General features: G+C 40.5%; 1 protein-coding gene across 1 annotated transcript in view; it reads right to left on the bottom strand.

Annotated features, from left to right (window-relative positions):
- XRN2 (5'-3' exoribonuclease 2) overlaps window positions 1–26,387 on the bottom strand; it is an 88,422-nt gene extending 62,035 nt beyond the window's left edge. Inside the window, exons 1-13 of the mRNA XM_003411716.4 lie at window positions 26,219–26,387; window positions 7,969–8,096; window positions 7,774–7,885; window positions 5,707–5,818; window positions 4,192–4,250; window positions 4,026–4,115; window positions 3,146–3,218; window positions 2,948–2,998; window positions 2,317–2,474; window positions 1,503–1,577; window positions 1,283–1,416; window positions 1,126–1,183; window positions 935–1,042 (exon numbers count right to left, since the gene is read on the bottom strand). Of these exons, the coding sequence (XP_003411764.1) occupies window positions 935–1,042; window positions 1,126–1,183; window positions 1,283–1,416; window positions 1,503–1,577; window positions 2,317–2,474; window positions 2,948–2,998; window positions 3,146–3,218; window positions 4,026–4,115; window positions 4,192–4,250; window positions 5,707–5,818; window positions 7,774–7,885; window positions 7,969–8,096; window positions 26,219–26,293 (1,233 nt within the window). The 5' untranslated portion in view covers window positions 26,294–26,387. The remainder of the gene's footprint in view (window positions 1–934; window positions 1,043–1,125; window positions 1,184–1,282; window positions 1,417–1,502; window positions 1,578–2,316; window positions 2,475–2,947; window positions 2,999–3,145; window positions 3,219–4,025; window positions 4,116–4,191; window positions 4,251–5,706; window positions 5,819–7,773; window positions 7,886–7,968; window positions 8,097–26,218) is intronic.
- Window positions 26,388–26,687: the final 300 nt, after the last annotated feature.

The following is a 26,687-nucleotide window of genomic DNA, read 5'->3' on the forward strand; positions in this document are numbered from 1 at the left end:
GAAAGCCCAAGGGAGCAGGAGAGCAGTGGGATGCAGACCCCAAATTCTCATATAGAGACCAGACTTAATGGTCTGACTGAGACTAGAAGGACCCTGGAGATTATGGTCCCCAGACCTTCTGTTATCCCAAGACAGGAGCCATTCCCAAACCCAACTCTTCAGACAGGGATTGGACTGGACTATGGGACAGAAAATGATACTGGTAAAGAATGAGCTTCTTGGATCAAGTAGACACTTGAGATAATGTTGGCATCTCCTGTCTGGAGGGGAGATGAGAGAGCAGAAGGGGTCAGAAGCTGGCCAAATGGACACGAAAATAGACAGTCGAGGGAAGGAGTGTGCTGTCTCATTGGGGGAGAGCAGTTAGAAGTATACAGCAAGGTGTGCATAAATTTTTGTATGGGAGACTGACTTATTTGTAAACTTTCACTTAGAGCAGAATAAAAAAATTTTTTTAATTTCTTATTCAGAGCTGCAACCTTCCGTTCTGGCTGATGCAATATAACCCAGACCAACTATACTCTACTACCAGAATAGTAGTTCTGAGGTCTTAACCTGTTTTCTAGAGCATTTAAGTATCTCCTATAAAACATGGCAGCCACCAGTTCAATCCTAGCATTCTTCTAGCCTTGGAGCCCTCATTTCATAGCCTATTGGTTACAAAGGTGTTTAAATTTTTACCCGAATTAAGATTATGAAGACAAAAAAAAAATTTCAACGCAACTCAAACAATGTGCAATAGATAATTCCACGCAACAAGCATGATAACTTTCACAAAATAATTAAAGTACTGGCCAGTCACGAATGCATTAATGTTTGGTACACTACGGTGGTACAACAATGCACTCAAAAGAGGTTAAAAGTACAATCACAGAATCCTCACAGCCTGTTAGAGACAGGGGCAATTTTAGCTACTGCAATAGAAACACTTTACCTCATCATCCTTCCTCTTTTTAAAAATGCTATCCTCAACTTCACCAACTGCTAACATGATCATCTGTACTCTTTGCAGATTGACATAACCACTTTCTGTAAGGTAGCCCTGTAAGTGATAAAACACATGTCAAATCATCCTCTTATAAAAGCATACACTTCTGTTCTGAAGTTATTCAAGCATGTACTTACCCCAGTCTTGTGTACCACTTTTTTGTATATGTTAACCAAACGGTCAATTGCACCTTCCCTGTCAGCAGGAGACAAACATTATGTATTAGGACCAGCAAGTATGACAAAGGCAAGAAGGCTAAAACAGTAGCTTGAAAAATGACACAGATACACATACCTAATCTCTAAAGACGGCAAGTGAGGAAGGAAGTCATTCCCCACGAAGAAGCACATGAAGACCCAGTCATCAATGCTCCTCTCAATGTCAAACGTAAATGGCAGGCTGGCCATGGTGAGCTCTCTTTCCAAATACTACAACCAAAAAGGAATTCTGCTGTGAAAGGTGTCAAAAGGCACCCTCCCTTAGAATGCTCGTTCCAACGGTTACCACTGCATACCTCACGAAGAACATTAAGCCGAAGGAAGATAAACTCTCCCTCTGCGCAAGGGAGACTATCTGCAAGTTCATCATGCTGCGAGAAATAGAGTCAAGGTTAAACAAGTCTACTTCAAACTCTGCAATTTTTCCCAACCAAACAAATTTTAAAGGCTTTTTACTAAAGCAAGATACATTTTACTATTACAAGTATTAAATAAAAAAGAATTCAGCCACTCTAAAGTAAAAATTACCCATAATCCCAACTAGATCCAAAGTTAGCAAACATCTTCTGTAAAGGACCAGATGGTAGGTATTATAGTCTTTGGGAGCAACATAAATTCTCTTACCACATATTCTTTCCCTTTTTTTTTTTTTTTAAACAACACTTTAAAAATGTAAAATCCACTCTCAGATCATGGACCAAATCCAGAGAGGTGTAGTTTGCCAATCACTGACCTGTACCCAGTCAGTATTACTTGTGATGTGTATGCCTCTATACCTTTCTTTGGGAACTGGGAATATGAAGTTTAACATGTCTGATTTAAAGTTCCTCTTCAAAGAGTAATCATTTGAAACAAATAACTTCCACAAACAAATCACAGCAATGGATATTATCTATGAGACCTAAACCTCACATAGGCTATGTCAAAAAAAAATGGAAGGTAGAAAAATCAGAATATGATGTGTGCATGTTTTCGAAGGTGGGTAAACGTGCTGTAAGAGATCTAGCTCCCTGAGGGCTGAGAAAGCAAGCAGGTAAAAAAACGGAATCCACCATAACCTTCTTGTTTTCCACTTTAAAAATGAGGTAGCTGCCATTTCAAGGTTCTTACCTTTCCTCTCTTTTCTCTTGGTAAACCTTCACAGTCCTTGACCTCATGTCCAAACTGATTACAAAGACCACAAGGTTTGGGTTTGTTTGGCTTGAATTCTTCTCTAATAATGGTAAAGTTGGGCTCATGTGTAGCGAGGCCAAGCATAATGAGATCAGCTATCAATCAACAACAACAAAAACACTGAGCAGTGAGCTGAGAGAACGCTTACCATAACCAAAGTACTACAAGACACCCACACAAAGAAAAGCCCAAATAAGCACACAAACTGAGGAGGCAAACGCAAAAGCCTAAAACTTCTCAGAGTTATCAGCCAACAAGACGTCCTCCAGATGTGTGGACCTAGAACAGAGACAACCGCTCAGGAGTAAACACTTGGGAAATGTCCCATTTTAGAGATACACGTATATGTAGCTATATAAAAAGCTTGAAGGATATTGAAAAAAAACTTTAAAGACAGGTAAGCATTAATCACATAGATCAAACAGCAAGTCAATACTACTTCCTTCTCAAATACAAAATAAGCAAGTCATTTTAGAATTTCCAAGCAACCATGAATAATCCATATACCAAGTCACCAACTTGCTATGTTTTAATCTAAGAGAATCAAATCCCCAAAGAAGAAACTTACCATCTGCTCCACATAAACAATGATGAGTATTTGGGTCATGGTTAGGCTGGGCTAGAGAGAGAGCGGGGGAGAGGAAAACATGTATGTATTATCCCCCAGGATATCATACCTTAGCAAACATTTTCTAGTCAATGGCTTTTCTTCTTCTTTATTCTTTTACTTAGAACGCACAGTCAAACATCTGTAAGTGGATTTTACCTCTTTGTCGTCTAATGTAATCCATGATTTTATGTTCTCCTTCACCAGGAGCACTGGCATCAGATAAAATAACCTATAAAAAAGTTTTAACACCTTCAGCTCATCTTCCATTTTCTACGTGCACAAAAATTTTTTAAAAGAGTATCTTAAAATAAATTAATGAGATAATTCTATTAAGATAGCATTAGTAAATGGAAATTTTTCTGAAAAACATGTTTGCATATGTGGGTGTTACACACTAAAACTATTCTATTAACTTAAAACGCAGAACGAAAAAGAATGAAACGTCTGGGTTAGACTAGCCATTAGAAAAATTAATCATTCCCAAGTTCCTACAATTCTCACTACTACCCAAGGATACAGGCCCAACCATATAATCCTCAACAGTAACAGACAAAAGGCAGCCATTAAATGCAATCTGCTGTATTTAATTAACAGGGAAACAAACTTATCAACCAAAAAATTAAAGTTCATTTACATTTTACTTAAATACTGACAGTGTAGTCATTCTTTTTTTTTTTTTTTTAAATACAGACCCACAACGTTAATTGAGCTGTAGTTTGATTTCTAATACCAGAAATTTTCATTTAAAATTACTTTCCAATACAGGTATTTGTAAAAATTATGGATCCCATTTTATGGCTTCATAGTGATGGTAAGAGGACAAAACTAGTATCAAGAAAAAATTCAGATGTCACTGATATCTAAAACCTGGCCATGCAAGGTACTCCATTTCCAAAAACCCTGGAAACTTCTCTTTCCTTTGACAGTCAGCTAGCATTTTATGGAGAAAAAGAAGGATAAATACCGACCAGTCATATCAAAGTACAGCCTCAAATGATCACCTAATCTTTTTGAAATACCAAAATGTGAAACTTACTGTCAAATTTTTCCACCCAGGGTCATTATTTAAACGATCAGCTATGTAATAGCGAAGGCATTTAGCAAGATTGTCCATGAACTCAGTTCCCTAAAATGACAGAAGGAAATAAATTAATGTATCATTTAAGAGTTAGCAAGAGCTGGCAAAGTGTGAGACTACTTACTGGTGTAATACAGTTACTGTCAAATCTTTCTTTTATTTCTTCTGGAGGAAGAAAGCCACCTAGAGAAAAGAAGCAATGTGTTGTTCTCCCCATAAACAGTGAGGCAGAATAACACTCAACGTTAAACCAGAGCAACAACAGTGAGTTCAAATAGGAAAGAACCACAAGCGTTGGCACCTGAGGAACTGCTGCCTCTTTCGCTAAGTAAATTGAGATCATTCCCCCAAAATTTAAACTAAGCCTTAACAAGACTTTCAAAAAATACATATACATAAAAGGTATTATATTGTTATATGAAAAATATAAAAATTATGAAGGTCTTCCTAATGCCCTCCACAGTGCGTGCACACACACACAACACAGATTAAGGGTTTTAATTTTCATAACAATTGTTAATATAAAGTAACCTTAGAAAAATGATATTAAAATGCTGAGTTTATCAAAGATTTACATGACCAAACACAAAATGATCACTGGGAAGGATATAAACCCTTATATTGCCTCTTTATCACTGATTAGTTTCTTCTCAACAAATACTTTTCATAACGTTGTCAAGAAAAAGCACATCCTTAAAATCAAAGACACTGTGGTATAAATACAAACAAGTTTTAGTCTTAATCACAAGCTGAGGCTAAGGAGCTATATATTCACACACTTGCAGCAAATTAAAGTAACGTAAAATTTACTGTTAGCACAGGCCTGAGCTGACTACACAATAGCATTTTTTTTTCATCTGCCAAGTAGAGTTATCCTGAACCAATAAATCGTGACTCTCCTGGCCTATTATATTGCCTTCCATAGGAGAAAGCCAAACAAATCACCTCGCTATATGCTCTCACCTCGCTTCACACACAAGGCATGCTGGGAGAGAACCCAGTCCCAGTCGGCATCCCCTGATGCTCCATTCCTCTCTGAGACTTAGCTCCTACCCATATTCCCATCAGGAGAACTGAGAAGATGACCCTTCCCCACACAAAAAAAAACAAACTTTGAGGGAGTGCTGGGTACTGTGCCCATTTCCTTAACCCCTACTGACTGTACAAGTGCTGTGGTGAAAGGTGCAAATACAGATCGAAGCATCCCAGGTCTGCTCAGACACACCTCTTTGTTTTAAGGGTAAGCAAGAAACAAGAGTCCCAAGACTGATGTGAGGAAAATGTGACAGCCCCCACAGAACACCTTCAATGTATTTTCAGTTTACTGATATGTAAAAGCTAGCTGAAGAGCTGCATTTGCACTCAAAGCGGTTAAGAAGCTGCTCTTTTTAACAGAATCCCCTCCTTTTAGTCTCAAGTTTCCCTGTAACTGTAGTTTGAAAATGAGCAAGGTTATTAATGGGAATGAAGAATGCCATCAAAAGCTTTTCCTCACCAGTGAACATGAACATACATTTTCCTTGGATACTCTGGGATCCTCATTAAATTAAACTCTCACCTATTTGTTAAGAAAAAGTTGCTTACCCGCCCCCTGAACAGGTCTTTTCAAAAGTGCAACTTCGAAATGTATTTCCTTTACCTTTTGCCAGTATTTCTTCCCTGACTCGCTGCTTCTCAACTGCTGCTTCCATTCCTTCTTTCGATGCTCTGAACCTCCTCGAACGCTGCTGGTTCATTTTAGCACGCGGTGCCTGAAAACATGTATTTCATACTCAGATGACACTACTCAAAATATTTACAAATTTGCCTGCACATTACTTTAAGTCAGTCTATCTTATAATAGTGGTACTCTAAAGGGAAGGTAAGTAGTATGTTTAATAATCATTTCATGATACACAGTAGGTCCTGAGAACCTAAATTTGACCCAAAAAGCTAAACGCTGAGCTCCGTTAGGTGAATGGGTAGCACATCAAATGGACAAACATCCTACGAAGTCATGGCACTTAGTACTGCGAGACCTGTGGCCTAACACCAATTCCACTGGTTTATGGTGCTCAAGGCACCCAAGAAGAAAAGCTCACTTTAATCAAAGACCCAGCCAGCATGTGATAATCCAAACCCTGGATCAGGAAGAACTTCCCAGAGTCCCAAACCTAAAAGGAAGGATGGTCTCCAAAAGTGATTGGGAATAAATCTGTCACAATTTCCATAAGAGCAACAGAAAACTACTATTCTTGGCCTACAGGACCTCAACACACTTCCATTTTGTATCTCTCACAACAGGGTTTACCATTACCCCTCTATCTTTTCAATAAGGCACAACAATTAGAAAAGGGAGACTTTTTTTTTTTTTTTTTTAAACCAAAAGTACTTTTAAATCACTCTAACCAAATGTAACTTACATCACTGGATAAGCCTGAATGAAGTGAACTTGACTGTAAGTTCTGAGTTACTGAACTGAGCCTGGGGTTGGATAGGGCTCTGAAGTAGCCTGTCTACATCTAAGTTGTTTCATATTTGCATTTGAACAGTTCCCTTTCCAACGAGACCATCTAATACAGCCCTCTCAAGTGCCAAGTTCTATAATCTATATTTATACTTTGAACAAAATATGTGTGCACATACATGTACATGTATATATGTGCACACAGGAACATGCAGATCTTAGACTTCATCTAGCAGTAAGGGCACACTGGATTATGTTAAAGACTTTCTTCAAGAAATTTAACTGAATGTGTTTTGGAATGTACTCTAAATAAGACATATTCCTATTCTCTCTATTCTTTACTTCACTGTAACCAACTTGGCAAGTTATCAGGTAGCTACTGTTTTTCATTGAGTAAATACAACCTCACAGAAAGGTTAATCTTCTTGGACCCAAAGTCTGGATTTTCAAAATCATTCCATTAGTGCCTATCATGTATTACATCTAAAAGAATCTAATTGCATATGGCTAAATAAATTGAGTTATGATTTACCTTAATTCTCCCTAAACCCTGGTATACACTTTGGTGATCATTTATAACCTATTTGGTATTATTATAGGTCAGTAAGCTACCCACCTCTTAAAACATTTTGATGACTATTCAGAGCGTAAGGATAAAATCCAAACTCTCGTGTGTGGCACGTAAGGCCTTCCTCAAGTTGTCACTCTACTACCCCTTCCAATCCAAACCATCTGTAGCTGCCCAAACATGTCAGTTTGGTCATGTGCATACAAACTGCATCTGCCTAGCACGTCTGAGACAATGTAGAAGGTCCCCTTTCCCATGCTCGTCCCACCCATCCCCCACCACTACCCACCAATGTCCTATTATTCCTCATCCTTCAAAAAAAATGGGACAAAAAGCACCTCTTCTCTATTTCCTGACTCCCCTAGGAGTACTGACCTCCCTCAGCACCCTGCATATGCTATCTAGTGTCTATAAAGTCCTTATGAGATTAAACTCATTTATCTGTCTCCCTCCCTTTGGCAGTTAAGCATTTCAAAGGCATGGGCAGTCACTAACATCACTGGCATCTCACAGTGCTTGGCACAAATTAGGCACTGAAAGGATGTTTGAATGAATGATTGAAGGATAAGACTTTCCTTCTCCAACTCACCAAAGTCAACATTTTTCATTGCTTAGATAACTTTCATTCTAGACCCTGGGAACACAGCAGAAACAAAAACAGAAGTTTCTAGGTTAATTATTTTAGCACTTACCACTCCATCTATGGCCATGTAGAGAAGTCGTCTTGGTCTTACAATATTGAAAAGTCTGTCGATGTACTCAAAAATCGCAACCATCATTTCATCTTCATTTTTTGGTGCTGGTCTGTAATTACAAGCAAACAATGTAACACAATGACAGTACTTCTTCTGGAGCTTGTGATATCACTGACAAGAACAGGTACGTACTTGTCTTCAGGATGAGTACAGGGGTGGATGATTCCATTCATGTCCAAATACAGGTTATCAAACTCCACATCATTTGGATTAGGTTTGCTGGCATCCACTGGAATCTTCACACCATTGCATTCTTTTGGCTATGAGGAAGAGATAATTAATAATAGTTTGACTGTTCAGGTCTAAAAATGATAGATTTCAGGCTCAGCACAAATCTGTTTCATTCTTGAATTGGAAATAATTTACAAAATCTTTAAACACTTTACAAAATCTTTAAATCTTAAGTTATTTTATTCCTTAAAGCAAACTGAAGCAGGTGTTTTACCTACAGAAAATACATGACTACCAATACAGCAAGTTAATCTTGACTACGTAGATGGTATTTATCAAACTCCCAAATCATTCACTGTCCAAGTGAGAGACCATGGAATCACCTTATAATTCTTTTTCTTCTTCACCCAATCAATGTTGTTGTGTGCCATCTTTTCTCCCAAGGAGCCACTGGTAGGTTCGAACTTCCAACCTTCCGGTTAGCAGCCAAGTGCTTAACCGTTATGCTACCAGGGCTCCACCCAATCAATAAGTCTTGCCAATTTAACCCAAAAAGTGCTTCTTCACTTGATCTCTTCTCATCCCTATGACCATGACCATCATCTCTCCCCTGAAAGACCTGAACAGCCTGCTGATAAGACTACCCCACCACTCCTGTCTCCAGTCCACCCTCTATACTGTCAGAGTCTCCGTCTTGCCTAACTGTTCCAATGGTTGCAACAGCAGGTCCAGACTAATAATCCTGGACCCGTAGTAGTCTCCTGTCCTACCACAATATCCTTCGAGCTCACCCGATCTCTCCCAAGTCCCTGGAAAATGCTCTTTCATCTCTTAATGCTTTTGCAGTTTCTCCTTTCAGAATGCCTTCTGCCTCCTTGCCAACCTCACTTGCTGAAATCTTTCCAACACTTCACACATATCTCCCAAGCAACTGGCTGCTCCTTCTTCTGTGTTCCCTCCGAATTTTCCATATTCATTTGTAGCACTTCCACAGATTTATAATTGTCATTCTAACCCAACAACACTGTGATTCTTCAAAAGGTAAAGACTGCACCTCACTCACTCCTGAGGCACTCAATTATATTTTTGTAAATGAACACTACCTTTGTCTTTTTTGTCCAGAACTTCAACAAAAGATAAGAATGAGATCACGTTTTTACTGTCGCTAACAGTAAAAAAAAAACCCTTAAAATGTAACAGATCCCCAAATACATAAAAAGAATCATTTGTAATAGCAAAAAATTTTAAACAACTTAAAAGTCTACCATATACATGCTATACCATGGATCAACCTCAAAAACATCATGCTAAGTGAAAGAAGAAAAGTCTGGTGGTGCCGTGGTTAAGAGCTACAGCTGCTCACCAAAAGGCTGGCAGCTAGAATCCACCAGGCACTCCCTGGACACCCTATGGGGCAGTTCTACTCTGTCCTTTAGGGTCGCTATGAGTCAGAATCGACTCAACGGCAACAGGTTATGTGAACGAAACCAGTCACAAAAGACTACATGTCATACAATCTAATTTACATGAAATATCCAGAATAGACAAATCTATAGAGGCAGACAGTGGATTAATGGTTGCGTCAAGGCTGCGGGTGGAGGCAGTCTGGGGCAGATGAGAAGAGACTGCTAGAAAAACAAACCAAACCAGTTGCCGTGGAGTCATTTTCGACCTGTGGTGACCCCATGTGTCGCAGAGTAGAACTGTGCCGCACAGAGGTGTCACGGCTGTGACTTTGCAGAAGCAGGTAACTGGGCCTTTCTTCCAAGGTATCCGTGGGTGGGTTCGGACCGCCAACCTTTTTTTTGTAGTCAAATGCTTAACTGTTTGTACCACCAGGGACTCATAAGTGACTGCTAATGGGTACGATATTCCTTTTGAGGATGATGAAGATGTTGTAAAAAACAGACAGTAGTGACAGCCGGGAAACTCTGTAAACCTACCAAGAAATATTAAATTGTATACTTTAAATGCTGTGTAAATTTTATCTCAATAAAGCTGTTAAACACAAAGAAATAAAATAACAGGTCAACTTAATTAGGAAAAAACACACCCATCAGGCAGAGGCTGGATTAATAAACTGTGGCATGTCCACATACTAAAAAGCCAGACTCAAGTGAGAGTCAGAGAACCAGAACTGGACGGTCACAAATATACCGCTAAGCCAAAACAGCAAGCTGTAGAAGGATATATACAGTGTGCCATTTAAAGAAAGTTTTAAAATATATAAAATAAAATCTTATTAGGCACTGGCCGGGGATACATACATATGCAATGAAAACAGAAAAAAAGGAAGGAAATGATGAGCACTAATTTCAGGATGGTGGGGATCTCTGAGAGAGAAGGAAAGGAATGTGACTGAGCTTCAATCTGTATCTGCAACTGGAGAAGAAGCCTATCAAAAGGGCTTTAAGAACAGAATGACAGGGAAGAAGCGATCAGACTGCGCTCTGTACAAACATGATGTGAACCAAGAACAGAATGACAGGGAAGAAGCGATCAGACTGCGCTCTGTACAGACGTGATGTGAACCAAGGACAGAATGACAGGGAAGAAGCGATCAGACTGCGCTCTGTACAGACGTGATGTGAACCAAGGACAGAATGACAGGGAAGAAGCGATCAGACTGCGCTCTGTACAAACGTGATGTGAACCAAGGACAGAATGACAGGGAAGAAGCGATCAGACTGCGCTCTGTACAAACAAGATGTGAACCAAGAACAGAATGACAGGGAAGAAGCGATCAGACTGCGCTCTGTACAGACATGATGTGAACCAAGGACAGAATGACAGGGAAGCGATCAGACTGCACTCTATACAAACATGATGTGAACCAAGAACAGAATGACAGGGAAGAAGTGATCAGACTGCGCTCTGTACAAACAAGATGTGAACCAAGAACAGAATGACAGGGAAGAAGCGATCAGACTGCGCTCTGTACAGACATGATGTGAACCAAGGACAGAATGACAGGGAAGCGATCAGACTGCGCTCTGTACAAACATGATGTGAACCAAGGACAGAATGACAGGGAAGAAGCGATCAGACGGCGCTCTTACAAACATGATGTGAACCAAGAAAAAGGGGCTTGATCAGAAGCAGTAAGTGGAGTAAGTGGTAAGGAAAGCAGAAGAATCAATTCTTGGGGGGAGGAGGGCGTCTATGGTAGAAGATAACCTGATAACTGCTGAACAAAAACAAATTCTATGAAGGCAGGAGGCTCTGCCTCTTCATCTTACCTCTACACACTGAAGTCTGTACTTTCCTCTCTCCTGTACCAAGCAACTAACACACTGAGAAGAATCAAAAACCCACTTTCTTTGTGCCCCATAGGAGGGCAGATAGTAAACATTTCAGACTTTTTGACCATACGATCTGAGTTGGAATGACTGGACTCTGCCTTTATAGAACAAAAGCAGCCATAAACAATATGTATGTGTATGGATGTGGCTGTGCTCCAATAAAACTTTATTTACAAAAATAGGACGCTGAGCAGGCTGACCCTTGCCCTGATGCCTAAGGGCACAGGCACGTTGCAGCACAGGCACGCTGCAGCTCTTCAGTGAATGTTGAGTGTAGCTGACCAAGAAGCTCTACTTCTGCTACCTAGAAAAAATTACAGTATAAGGAAGGGGGGAGGGCAGGTGGGTCCTAGTTTTCAGAAATGAGCTCCCTATGAGGTGCATTTATTAATGCTCCCATTTTACAATTGAAGAAACTGAGGCACAGTGTTTAACTAACTTTCTCAAAGCCAGAAAGCTAGTGAATGGATGAACGGACTGCATGAGCTAAGCAGTTGTAGTTAATAAGCCAAAAGGAAATAAAATCATAAAAAATACTCTATCCAAAAGACAAAATAAATGGAATATAAAATGGTACAACCACTTTGGAAATGAGCCTGGCAGGTAATTTTTGTTTTGTTTTGTTTTAATCTACCATACAATCCAACCATTTCACTCGCATGTATTTTCCCTAAAGAAATGAAAGCATATATTCACATGAAAACTTGTACACAAGTTTTTTTTATAATAGCCAAAAACTGCAAACAATCCACATGTCCATCAACTGGTGAATACATAAATAAAATGTGGTATATATCCCACCACATATTACTGTCCAAATAAAATGTGGTATACCCCATCACATATTACTGTCCAAATGAAATGTGGTATACCCACATCGCATATTACTGTCCAAATGAAATGTGGTATACCCACATCGCATATTACTGTCCAAATAAAATGTGGTATATACCCCATATTACTGTCCAAATAAAATGTGGTATATACCCCATCACATATTACTGTCCAGATGAAATGTGGTATACCCGCATCGCATATTACTGTCCAAATGAAATGTGGTATACCCACATCACATATTACTGTCCAAATAAAATGTGGTATACCCCAACACATATTAATGTCCAAATAAAATGTGGTATACCCCATTACGTATTACTGTCCAAATAAAATGTGGTATACCCGCATCACATACTACTATCCAAATAAAATGTGGTATACCCCATCACATATTACTGTCCAAATAAAATGTGGTATACCCCATCACATATTACCGTCCAAATAAAATGTGGTATACCCCATCACATATTACCGTCCAAATAAAATGTGGTATACCCGCATCACATGTTACTGTCCAAATAAAATGTGGTATACCCCATCACATATTACCGTCCAAATAAAATGTGGTATACCCCATCACATATTACTGTCCAAATAAAAGGTGGTATACCCCATCACATATTACTGTCCAAATAAAATGTGGTATACTCCATCACATATTACTGTCCAAATGAAATGTGGTATATCCCATCACATATTACCGTCCAAATGAAATGTGGTATACCCCATCACATATTACTGTCCAAATGAAATGTGGTATACCCCATCCCATGTTACTGTCCAAATGAAATGTGGTATACCCCATCACATGTTACTGTCCAAATGAAATGTGGTATACCCCATCACATGTTACTGTCCAAATGAAATGTGGTATACCCCATCACATGTTACTGTCCAAATAAAATGTGGTATACCCCATCACATGTTACTGTCCAAATAAAAGGTGGTATACCCCATCACATATTACTGTCCAAATGAAATGTGGTATACCCCATCACATATTACTGTCCAAATGAAATGTGGTATACCCCATCACATATTACTGTCCAAATGAAATGTGGTATACCCCATCACATATTACTGTCCAAATAAAATGTGGTATACCCACATCACATATTACTGTCCAAATAAAATGTGGTATACCCCATCACATATTACTGTCCAAATAAAATGTGGTATACCCCCATCACATATTACTGTCCAAATAAAATGTGGTATACCCCATCACATATTACTGTCCAAATAAAAAGAAACGAACTATTGGTACATGCAACTAGGTGAATTTCAAAATAATTTTGCTAAGTTGAAAGAAGCCAGGTAAAAAAGGATGTATCTATATAATTCCATTTATATAAAATTCCACAAAATGAAAACTAATCTCCAGGGTCAGAAAGCAAACCAGTGGTTGGCTAAAGATGGGGGGAAATGAGTGGGGATAGAGATGAACTAAAAAGGGACATTTTGGGGGTGATGTTCATTATCTTGACAGTGATGGTGCTGTCATGGATATATACATATGTCAAAAAGTATTAAATTTGTACACTTTAAATATGTGTAGCTTATTACATGTCAATTATACGTCAATAAAGCAGCAAAAGGGAAGAAAGGAGAAAAGAAAAATAGATCGACCTGGGGGGAAAGTTATCCAGAGTTCAGAGAAGACAGAAAAAGTTCAAGAAATAATCAAAGAGCATTCCTTAGAAATAAAGAACACAAGTCTGCAGACTCAAACAGTTGGCCAAGTACTAATCAAAATGATTTTCAGTTTTCAAAAAAATCTATATATACATAATGGAGCCCTGGTGGCACAACAGTTAAGTGCTTTGCTGCTAACCCAAAGGTTGGCAGTCGGAACCCACCCAACAGCTCTGCAGAAGACCTGGTGATCTGCTTCCATAAAGATTAGTCAAGAAAACCCTGTGGGGCCGTTCTACTCTGTCACGTGGGGTCGCTATGAATGGGAATCAACTCGACAGAACCCAACAACAACACACATACATAATCATGGAAGTTTACACTGTCAAAGATAAAGACCTTAAAAATTTCAGAAAGAAACATGGATCAACTACAAAAGAACGAAAGCAGCAGAAAAAGAGAAATTAAGAACATGGCCTCCTGGGTTTCAATAAGGGCTCTAACATTAATCAGCTGAATGACCGTGGGTATGTTACTCAACTACTCTGCCTCACTTTCCTGATTTGTAATAATAATAAAAACAACAATAAAAGGAGGAGGAGGAAAAACAGGAAGAAGACTGCTTCGTCGTGTGGCTGTTATGAGGATTTACGAGCTAATATCTGTAAAGGTCCAATGGCAGTACCTGGTACGTGGCAAGCACACTACATAAGCATTGGCTAAACCACGTTAACCTTCGACTTGTCATCAACACCACTGGGTGACAGAAAGCAAAAGAGAAAGGACTTCAAAGTTTTGTGGGCAAACAATTTTCAAACTCAAACTCTGTGCCCACGTATACAAGGGTAGAATGCAGAGACTTTTAGGACTACGTTACTCGAAATATTCACCTCCTACGTATTTCTTAAGAATTCAATTGAAAGTAAAAACAAAGGAAGGATTAAGCCAAGAAATATAATGGTCCAGAATACAAGACCTTCTGTTGAAGAAGTGAATAAAAAAACTCAGAAGCTTTGCAGTAAACCTACAGAATAACCAGGTGTGACTGGAAGAGAAAAAAGAAGACTCCCCAAGGAGTCTCCAAGAAGGAAAGGGACTTGATATGATATCGAATATAATGAAGAGTTGAGGGAGGCACAAATGTGAAGGGAAAGAAAGGCAACATCAGCAAGAAGGTACAGGCAGCACAAGAAACAAAACGGAATTACACTATGTGACCTGAACCTGCACAGTGACCACAAGCAACAACATCATTTGATTCTCCAGCTTTTACAACAAACCTGCAAATGAAACGTTCCTGAGGACTCTGGGAAGATGGTGGCACGAACACATCTAAGTTTCCAATCCACTCCACAAGTACACCAAGAAACACAATGAAAAATCTACTCAGCACAGAAAACCCAGTGCCACTGTGTCAATTCTGACTCACAGCGACCCTACAGGACAGAACAGAACTGCCGTATCAGGTTTCCAAGGAGCTCCTGGTGGATTCGAACTGCCGACTTTCTGGTCAGCAGCCATAGCACTTAACCACTACGCCACCGGGGTTTCTACTCAACACAAGGAACGTTAAACCAGTGGGCAGAGGACAGCAGCAAGGAGTTGCAAGCAGAATCAATTCAACAACAAATCTCTTGTGGTAAAAAAAAAAAAAAAAAGTACTTCTTCCATTGTCCCCACTGTTGGCACGGAAGCTGTAGCGGCTCACAGACTGAGACTCCCGCAGAGCCCACTGGGCCAGGCAACATACACCTTGTCTTTGCACAGAGAAGGGCCCTGAGTTCAGGCTCCAGTGTAAACAGGGCAGATCTCCCCAGTGCTCCATTTAGGGTGTTCCTTCCCCTCTTGGCGTGCTTAACAGAAGACTGTCACAGTCCCAGTAGGCTTACAGCTTCCCTGAGCATGGGGAAGGGCCCCAATTTCCAGCTCTGAAATAAATAATCCCCTACAGAGTGGGGAGGGAGCAGCAATAAACAATTGAGGACTACACCAGCTGGAGGACAGTTCATTCACTGTGAGCTTTCTGCTCAGTTTAGGAGCCACTAAAGAACTGAAAACTTTATGCAGAGCAGGGGAAGGAATGATAATCAAAGACTGAAGAATGGATTGACTAGTGTTTCTCTCATCTGTATGGGAGTCGCTGAAAGACAGAAAGTTTGGTTGGGACTGAAACGGAAATATCACAGGGAGAAAGAGGGAGCAGTAAGCAAAGTCTCCAAGCTCTACACACCTAAGTGTTCCTTGCAGAAAGCAGCACTGTCAAAAACATCAGATACTCAGGAAAATTGAGACAGCTAATACTTTATAAAATTCTAATGCCCTGGCTTCAACCAAAAAAATCACAAGTCACATAAACTAGAAATCATGGCCCATTCAAATGAACAATACAAAGGAAAAAAAAATCGTATTTAAGAAAGCCCAAATAACACACTGAAAGGATATAATACAGCAATATTAAACAAGTTCAAAGAACTAAAGGTAAACACAATGAATTAAAGGAAATCAGGAAAACGATGCATGAATAAAGCAAGATTTTAAATAAAGAGACAGACACTATAAAAAGAAACCAAACACAAAAATTGGAACTGAAAGAGGCGATAACTAAAATGAGAAACTTGTTGGCAGGATTTAACAACACATCTCAGCACGCAGAGGAATCGGTGAACTGAAGGATAAGGTAACTGAAATTACGGAGGTTAGAGAGCAACAACAGAGAAGGCTCACGACTGCCGAGCAGTTAACGGAATTATGGAACATGAAGTGAACCAACATACACATCACAGGAGTTCCAAAAAGAAAAGAGAGAAACGAATAAAAAGAATACTTGAATAATGGCAGAAAAATTTCCAACTCTGACAAAGGATATAAACCTCCAAATCCAAGCTCAACAAATTCCAGGTAGGATAAACCCAAAGACATCCACACTGAGACACGTTATAACCAAGCTCTTGAAAAATAAAGAGAATCCTGACAGCAGCAACGAAGAAACAAATGGTCACATACAAAGGATCCCCCTGTAAGATTCAATGTCAACTGCTCCTCAGAAAACTTGGTGGCCTGAAAGCAATGGAATGACGTATTTAAAGTGCTGAAAGAAAGGAACTATCAACCAAGAATAGTGTGTCCAGCAAAGCTGTCCTTCAAGAATGACAACAAATTTAAGAAATTTCCATGTTAAAACAGTTGTGAAAGTTTACAAGCACTAGACTTGTCCTACTAGAAACGCTAAAAGCAGTCCTTCAGATAGCAAAGAATATGAAAAAGTAACTTCAACCCATGCATGGAAAAAAAGATCTCCGTTGAAGATAACCGCACAGGCAAGTAAATGAGCAAGTTTTTAAGTATTTTTTGCTTGGTAATTCAGTGGTTATGTCCTTCATGCTTTACAATAACAAAGACATAAAAAAAAATACATATAAATGTATGTTATTCTTTTTTATGGGGCACGGGATTTTGAGAGAAAATAGTTTTTGAAATGTAGTTGGTGAAACAATACTATAAACGGGGAGGGGGATGAGGGAGGCAGGAATGGTATAGGTACAGTGTTTGTATGTTGTTGAAGTTTATACCATTTAATGCAGGTTGTCACAAATATAAGACATTAAATGTAATACACATGGTAGCCAAAAAGAAAACATCTAAAAAAAAATTGACTAGGGAAAAAAAAAAAAATCAACAAACAAAAGTTGGTAGTATTTTAAGAAAATAAGGGACAAAGAAGGTATAAGACACAAAAAAATCACAATGTGGCAAAGTAAGTCCTTCCTTAATTAGTGAATGCAAACAGACTAAGTACTCCAATAAAAAGGCAGAGATGGCAGAATGGATTAAAATTAAAAAAAAAATCTAATCATCAAACCATATCTTGCTCACGAGAGACACATCTTAGACCCAAGGACACGAGTATGTTGAAAGTGAAAGGATGGTAAAAATATTCCATATAAATAATAATTAAAAGACACCTGAGGTGACAATTTTAATATCAGACAAAATTGACTTAAAATGAAAATCTACTATAAGAGATAAAGAGGGGCACTATATGATCATAAAAAAAATCAAAACCAAATCATTTACTGTCTAGTCGGTTCCCACTTGAAGTAACCCTACAGGACAGAGCAGAGCTGCCCCATAAGGTTTCCAAGGCTGTAAATCTTTATGGAAGCAGACTGCCTCATCTTTCTCAAACAGAGCAGTTGGTGGGTTCAAACTGCCAACCTTCTGGTTAACAGCTGAGCACTTTATCCACCGTGCTATCAAGCTCCTGATAGGATGATAAAGGGGTCAGTTTATCGACAATATATAACAATTATATATGCACCTAACATCAGAGTCCCAAAACATATAAAGCAAGCAATGATAGAACTGAAAGGAGAAATAAAACAGCTTTAAAATACTAGTTGGTTGGCATAACATAATTTATAAAGAAAATATTCTACATCCTACTTTGTTGAGTAGCATTTGGGATCTTAATAGTTTATGACTGGCCATTTAAGATACTCCACTGATCCCACCCTGTCTGGAACAAGGGAGAATGAAGAAAAGCGAAGACACAAGGAAAAGATTAGTCCAAAGGACCAATGGACCAAACTCCCACAGCCTCTACCAGACTGAGTCCAGCACAACTACTATCACCAACTGCTCTGACAGGGATCACAATAGAGAGTCCCAGTCAGAAGTAGAGAAAAATGGAGAACAAAATTCTAACTGGCAAAAAAAAAAAAAAGATTCTAGACTTACTGGTCTGACAGACTGGAGAAATCCCAAGAGTACAGCCCCCGGACACCCTTTTAACCCAATACTGAAGTCACTCTTGAGGTTCACACTTCAGCCAAAGATTAGACAGGCCCATAAACAAGACAAGACTTAATGGGCACACCAGCCCAGGGGCAAAGGACAAGAAGGCAGGAGGGGAACAAGAAAGCTGGTAACGTGGAACCCAAGGTCCAGAAGGGGAGAGTGCTGACACATCATAGGGTTGGCAATCAAGGTCACAAAACAGTACGTGTATGGCCTGTTTAAAGAGAAACTAATTTGCTCTGTAAACCTTCACCTAAAGAAAAAAAAAAAAAAAGCAGCAGCAAGGAAGGTGAAGTACAGTGATTATCTGGTTAGAGCCTGGGTAATTTACTTAAAAAATAAAATATTAGCTTGAAGCTTCAATAAACCACTTTCAATAAGAGACAGAACATCTAGAGAGATCAATAAAGAAGTAAAAGACCTGAATGGCACTTCAAACCAACACCATACAGAACACTCCACCCAACAACGGCACACATTCATCTCCAGTGCACATGGATCATTCTCCAGGATAGATATTAATTCACAGAGCAAGCTTCAATAAATTTAAAAAATCTGAAATTATACGAAGTATATTCTCAGGCCATTATGCAGTGAAATTAAGATATTAATAACAAAAAAGCTGGAAATACACAAATACATGGAAATTAAACAACCAGGAGTCAAGGAAGAAATCAGAAAATGCTTACAGATGAATGAAAACAAAGCATGGCATATCAAAACTTATTGGGACAGCAAAAGCAGTGCTCAGAGGGACATTTACGACAGTGAACACCTACATTAAAAAAGGAAGACCCCAAATCAAAAGCCTGGCTCTACAACTTGAGGAACTAGAAAAAGAAGAGCAAACGAAACCCAAAGCACCAGAGGAAGGAAATAACAAAGATTATGGCAAAGATAAAGGAAACAGAATAGAGAAAAATCAATGAAACCAGCTGGTTTGTTTTTAAAGATTAATAAAACCAACAAAACTTCAGCTAAATTGACAAAGGAAAAAAAAGAGAGATGATACAAATATCTAAACTCAGAAATGAAACTGGAGACTTAACAACCAGCTGTACCGAAATAAAAAGGATCATAAGTAACTGTAGGAACCCCTGGGGGCACAGCGGTTAGGTGCTGCGGCTGCTAACCAAAGGTCGGCAGTTCGAATCCGCCAGACGCTCCCTAGAAACTCTATGGGGCAGTTCCACTCTGTCCTGTAGGGTCGCTATGAGTCGGAATCGACTCGACGGCACTGGGTTTGGTTTTTTGGTTTAAGTAACTGTACACCAACAAATTACACAACCTAGATGGAATGGACAAATTCCTAGAAACACAAATTTAGCGCACTAACTCACACAGAAATAGAAGATCTCAACAAACCCGTAAGAAGTGAAGAAATTGAATCAGTCATCAAAAACCTCCCAAAACTTCTAGGCAAGATGGCTTCACTGAGGATTTCTACCAAACACTGATAGAAAAAGTGGCCCCAATCTTTCTTAAACTTTTCCAAAAAACAGAGGCAAACACTTCTATGTGAAGCAGTCACATAGGAACTCATTCTCTAAGGCTAGCATTACCTTGATAGGTCAAAAGAAAACTACATACTACACCGACCAAAAAAAAAAAAAAGGCAGAGCAGCTGCTGAGGCTGCTGGTGTACAACCAAGCTTCTCACCGAATCTGGTGCCTTGGTTTCGAGGTTTAGGGTCATGGTTTCACGGGACATCCCAGTGAACTGGCCTTAAACATGTTCAGCGTTTCTGTTCTCCCTACTAGTTCGTTGTGTACTGCCTGGGGTCTTAAAATCTCACAAGCAGCCATCCAAGGCACGGCGACTGGTCTCTATTTGCCTGAAGCAACAGAGGAAGAGGGAGAATCAGGAATAGCAGAAGGATATAGAATGTGTGGCTAATTCCCTCCATGAACAACTGCCTCCTTTGTCATGAGATCAGAAGAACTGGATGGTGCCTGGCTACCATTACCGAACATTCTGATCAAGGATTCTTCAGAAGAATTCTGATCAAAACGGCGAAAATGAAGAACAGAATTTCAAATTCTCATGGAATCCCGATTTTCTGCAGTCATAGAGGCTAGATGAGCCTCCAAAACCATTGCCCTGAGAAAATCTTTAAACCTCAAACCAAAAATATCCCAACATCTTCTTAACACCAAACAGGTGTACAAAAAAAAAAAAAAAAATCTGCCTTGAGCATTATGCTCTTTTAAAAACCATCTATCTGAGATCAAACTGACAACAGCAACTTGAAAGATGAGACAGGAACTTAAGGGGGCAGTAAGTTTATGTCAGTAAGAAAGGAACTCAGAAAAGAAGGGTGAGAATGGCTGCACAACTCAAAAGAACATACTCAATGTCACTGAATTGTACAAGCAGAAACTACTGAATTGGTGTATGTTTTGCTGTATATATTCTCAACTAAAAAATAAATTAAAACAAAACAAAAAAACTACAGACCAACATCCCTTAGGACCATAACTGCAAAAGTCCTCAACAAAATGGTATCAAACCAAATCCAAAAGCGTATTGAAAGCATTATATACTACAGTCAAGTGGGATTTATCTCAGGAATGCAAGGGTAGTTCAACATTAGAAAATTAACCAATACACTGCATCAGCAGAACAACAACAAAATAATCACACGATCATCTCAATCGACACAGAGAATGCACCTGACAAACTCCAACACCCTTTCATGATAAAAACACTCAACAAGATAGGAACAGAAGGGAAATTCCTCAAGATGAAAGGGCATTTATGAAAAACCCATAGCTAACACCATGCTCTATGGAGAAAGGCTAAGATTCTCAGCTTACAACCATGAACAAGATATGGATGCCAGCTCTCACCCACTGCTATTCAATATTGTACTGGAAGTTCTAGCCAGAGCAATCAGGCAAGGAAAAGAAATAAAATGTATCCAAATCAGGAAGGAGAAAATAAAACTATCCCTTTTCACAGATGACAGGACCCTGTACATAAAAGACCCCAAAGAATCCACAAGAAAGCTACTAGAGCTAATAAATGAACTCAGCAAAGTGGCAGAATACAAGGCCAACATACAAAAATTAATCAGGTTTTTACACGTCAGCAATGAGCAATGTGACCAGGAAATTAAGGAAACAATAATGAAATACCTAGGAATAAATTTAACTAGGAAGTGAAAGGCTTGTACACTGAAAACTATAAAGCATTAGTGATATAAATAAATGTAAGGACATTTCACGCTCATGGATTGGAAGACTTCATACAGTAAAACCTGTGAAAGCTGGAACCTGTGTAAGGTGAAAATCTGCCAGAGAAGAAAAATTAAAATATCTTCCAGTAAAACAAGTGATAAAGAAGTGGTATGACTGCACCCGGTCAACGGCAGAAAACTTGTGAGACCTGGAAAAACAAAGCAGTCCCAATGAGTTCCAGCGCTCAAAGGTTTCACTATCATTAAGATAGGTTAAGTGCTACGGCTGCTAACCCAAGCGTCGGCAGTTCAAATCCGCCAGGCGCTCCTTGGGAACTCCATGGGGCAGTTCTACTCTGTCCTATAGGGTCACTGAGAGTCAGAATCGACTCGAAGGCACTGGGCATACTACCTCAGGAAACCCTGGTGGCATTGTGGTTAAGTGCTATGGCTGCTAACCAAAGGGTTGGCAGTTCGAATCCGCCAGGTGCTCCTTGGAAACTCCATGGGGCAGTTCTACATCCTACAGGGTTGCTATGAGTCGGAAGCGACTCTACAGCACTAGGTTTATACTACCTAAAGCAATCTATATGTTCAACACAATACTTATAAAATTCCAACAGCCTTCTTTGCAGAAATGGAAAATTCAATCCTCAATTTTATATGGAACTGTACGGGTCCTCCAAATAGCCAAAACAATCTTGAAAAAGAAGAACAAAGTAGGTGGACTCACATTTGCCAATGTCAAAACAGATTATAAAGCCACAGTAATCAAAACATTCTGATACCGGTACAGTGAAATACAGACCAATGAATAGAATCCAGAGTCCAGAAATAAATTCATCCATCTATGATCAAATGATTTTTAACAAGGGTGCCAAGTCCATTATAAAAGAAAAACCTCTTTAATACATGGTGCTGGGAAAACTGAATTTCCGTAAACAAAAGAATGAACCTGGACACACCACTCACACCATATACAAGAAAAACATACAAGAAGAACCCAGGAAAACATACGGGTAATGCTTTGGAATCCAGTTTTCAACAAGAGAGAATTAGATACGACACTGAAAGTACAAGCAACAAAACAGACAAATCTGACTTTATCAATGTTAAAAACTTTTATTCACCTAAGGACTTTATCAATAAAATGAAAAGACAAACCTACGTATTAGAAGAAAATTTTTGGAAACCATATGTAGCATGTTGTTAGTGTCATGAGGTGCTCGAGTCGATTTCGACTCATAGCAGCACCATCTGACAGAGCAGAACTGTCCCGTAGCGTTTCCTACGCTGTAATCTTTACGGAATCAGACCACCGTGTCTTCTCCTGTGGAGTTGCTAAGTAGACTCAAACCACTAACCTTTTGGTTAGCAGCTGAGAGCTTACCCACCACACCACCAGGGCTCCTTATATACTGCATAAAGATTTAATATCTAGAATATGTAAAGAACTCCTGCAACTCAACAACAAAAAGACAACCAAATTTTTAAAAAATGGGGAATAGACTTGAATACACAATTTACCAAAGAAGAAATACAAGTGGTCAACAAGCACACGAAAAGATGCTCAACATCATTAAAAAAAAACAAAAACCTAAACTCGTTGCTGCTAAGACAATTCAGATTCATGGTGACCCCAGGTATTAGAGTAGGACTGCTCCGTAGGGGCTTCTTGGCTATAATCTTTATTAAAAACAGATCGCCAGGCCTTTGTTCAGTGGGGCTGCTGAGTGGGTTCGAACTGCCAATCTTTAGGTTCATAGTCAAGCACAAACTGTGCCACTCAAGGACCTTCAAAACCTGTTGTCATCATGTCGATTCCTACTCACAGCAACCCTACAGAACAGCATTGAACAGCCCCATAAAGTTTCCAAGGCTATAACCTTTATGGAAGCAGGGTGCCACATCTTTCTCCCATGGAGCATCTAGTGGGTTTGAACCAGCAACCTTTCAGTTAGTAGCCAAGCACTTAACCACTGCACCACGAGGGATCCTTTCAACATCATTAGGGGAATGCAAATCAAAACCACAATGAGATACCACTTCACACCCACTAAGATGTCTATAATTAAAAAAAAAAAAAAAGAAAACAACAGGTGTTGGCAATGATGCCACGGTGACCCTAGGTGTTACAGGGTAGAACTGTGCTCCATAGGATTTTCTTGGATGTAATCTTTACAGAAGCAGATTGCCAGGCCTTTCTTCTGTGGTGCTGCTGGGTAGGTTTGAACTGCCAACCTTTCAGTTAGCAGCTGAGCACAAACCATATGCACCACCCAGGGACTTTGAGAATCAACTTGATAGCACCAAGTTTGGTTGTTTTGGGTTTGGCAAGGATGTGAAGAAATTGGAACCCTCATCCATTGCTAGTGGGACTGTAAAACGGCTCAGTCACTGTGGAAAACATCTGGTGGTTCCTAAAAAAATTAGGCATAGAATTACGACAGATCCAGCAATTCCACTCCTAGGTACATAACAAAAAGATTAAAAGCAGGAACAAAAACAGATACTTGTACACCATGTTCACTGCAGCACTATTCATAACATTCAAAAGGTAGATACAGCCAAAATGTTCAACAGATAAACAAAATGTGGTACATACATACAATGGAATATCACTCAGCCTTAAACAGAAATGAAATTCTGATACATGCTACAACGTTGACCCTGGTAAACATTATACTGACTTAAACAAGTCACAGGAAGAGAAATAGTGTACAACCCCACTATATGAAGTATCTAGAATAGGCAAGTGTATAGACACCAAAGTTTATTAGTGGTTACCAGGAGCCAGTAGGAGAGAGGGGGAAGGCGGAGTCATTGCTAAGGAGACCCTGAGCTCCGTTAAAGGTGACACAAAACTTTGGAAATGGATAGTGGAGATGGTTGGACAATATAATGAATGTAATTACTGAATTATACATGTAAAAACGTTTTTGTTTCATATATTTACCATAATAAAAACAAAGAAACAAACAAAAAAACGCTAACCTGTTTAGCCAAAGCCCAGCTACTGTAACTACGGAAGCCCACAAAGTTAGACTACTGCTTACAAGCTGGGGGTGAAGGCTAAGGGCAGCAATGGTATAAAAGTTAATCTCTAGCCAAGAAAGTGGTAAGACAAGGGATACTTCACACAGGTGTTGGAATAAAAAACAAAGGCATATGACTTAAAGTTATAAAGTTTACTAATAAAAGAAATAATGACTTCCTGTATTAAGAGAATAAGGGGGGGTTCTGAAGAAGTGCCTTAATCCTCTCCTATTAAAACTAAAATTTAATTTAAAAAATAAATAAATAAAACCAGTAAATCAAGGACAAGCATATTAAGACACAGCGCCAAAACAGTTAAATGTGGTTTTCTCTGGGGAAAAGAAATGAGAGCAGGGAAGGTTGGAAAGAGGGCGTAGCTTATTTTTTAAAACTCACGTTCAAGCAAAATTTAATAAAGTTTGATTGAAGTTTAAAAAGCAATCAAACAAGCATGTAGTTTAGCAATCAAACAAGCATGTCGTTTTCTCCAAACAAGCTTGGAGAAAAACACAAGAAATAACGAAATGTCACCAAAACAAAGCTTTCAGTTTCTCGCCGGATAGAAGCTAAGAAAGTAAACAAAATGTTACCAATCTAAACAAAACGAGTTCACACTGGCGGACGGGTACTTCCTTCAAAATCAAGGGGTGCAGAACAAGAGAGCCGCGCCTGGACTTTCCTAACCCAGCAATTCCGACTGAGGACGCAAAATCGAACTCAGACGGAATGACGGGAACAATAAACACAAAACTCACAGATGATCAAGTCTACAGACAACACGTTAACAACAAAAAGTGTAATGTTCGAATGCACCCAGGAACCCTAAAAATGTCAACAAACAGGCTGCCCACGAGTTGGGCGCCTAGAAAAGAGAGGACTTATCAGACTTCTATCCTGTCCCGGACGTTTCTAAGGCGCTGCTGTCGCCTTAGGATCTGACAGCAACAAATGGCCTTTCCAGCTAGATGAAAACCTTTGGGAACGGTTAGCGCAGGGCACAAAGCCCGCCGCTCGGGGTTACTTTGCAAGGTTGTTACACACCGGGGCCCGCGCGTCCCGAACCAGCTAACCCGGCGGACGCGGCTCCGGCTCCGGCACCGGCTCCGGCTCCGGCAGCCTCCGAGCCTCTCCCGCCGACCCACACCGCGCGGTCCCCGGAGGAGACAAAGCCGTGGGCGGGGCCTTCCGGCCCGAGGACCGCGGGACTGGGAGCAGCGGCCCTCCCGCCAGCCCCGACCCCACTGGGTCCGCGGCCCGCCCAGCCCCCTCCTCCCGGCCCCGGGTCCGAGCGCGGGCGCCCAAGCGCGTGTCCGGCCTCGGCTGCCCACGGGAGTGCTGGGCGGCTGGGGCCCTGGCCGCCGAGGGCCGCGAGCCAGACGCGCGGGACCCCCGACCCGGCCTGGCTGCCGCCTGGCACCCTCTCACCTTCTCCTCCACACAGTTGACGATGATGGACGGGTACTTGCGGCTAAGCCAGCGGAAGAAGGCCGGGACTCCCATAGCAGTGGCCCAGCTGGGAGCGGCGGCCAAGCCCGCGGACGAACGTAACCAAGAAACAGGCGGGAGCGGCGGCTTCGGGCACCGGCACTTCCTACCACGTGCGCGCCGGCGACGGGAAGTGATGTCACGGCGGCGCCGCGGGGGAAGCCGGGAAGGAGCCGCGGGCCGGGCTTGTTCTCAGGGGTCTGGGCCGGCGCGTGCGGTTCCCGGTTGGCGTCCCCGAGCCCGAGGCGTCCCGGCGGCTTTCCCAGCATCTCGCTCCCCGAGTCCACGAGCTCCCCTGGGGCGGAGTCCGTGCGCTCCGCAGGTCCCTGGGGAGCACTTCCTGGCCGGTTGGCTCACCTCTTCTGCAGGAGAGCGTGTCTGTCTTCACCCGCCTTCCTTACCCTTCTCA

This window comes from Loxodonta africana, chromosome 24, assembly GCF_030014295.1.
Source record: "Loxodonta africana isolate mLoxAfr1 chromosome 24, mLoxAfr1.hap2, whole genome shotgun sequence".
Taxonomy (NCBI): domain Eukaryota; kingdom Metazoa; phylum Chordata; class Mammalia; order Proboscidea; family Elephantidae; genus Loxodonta; species Loxodonta africana.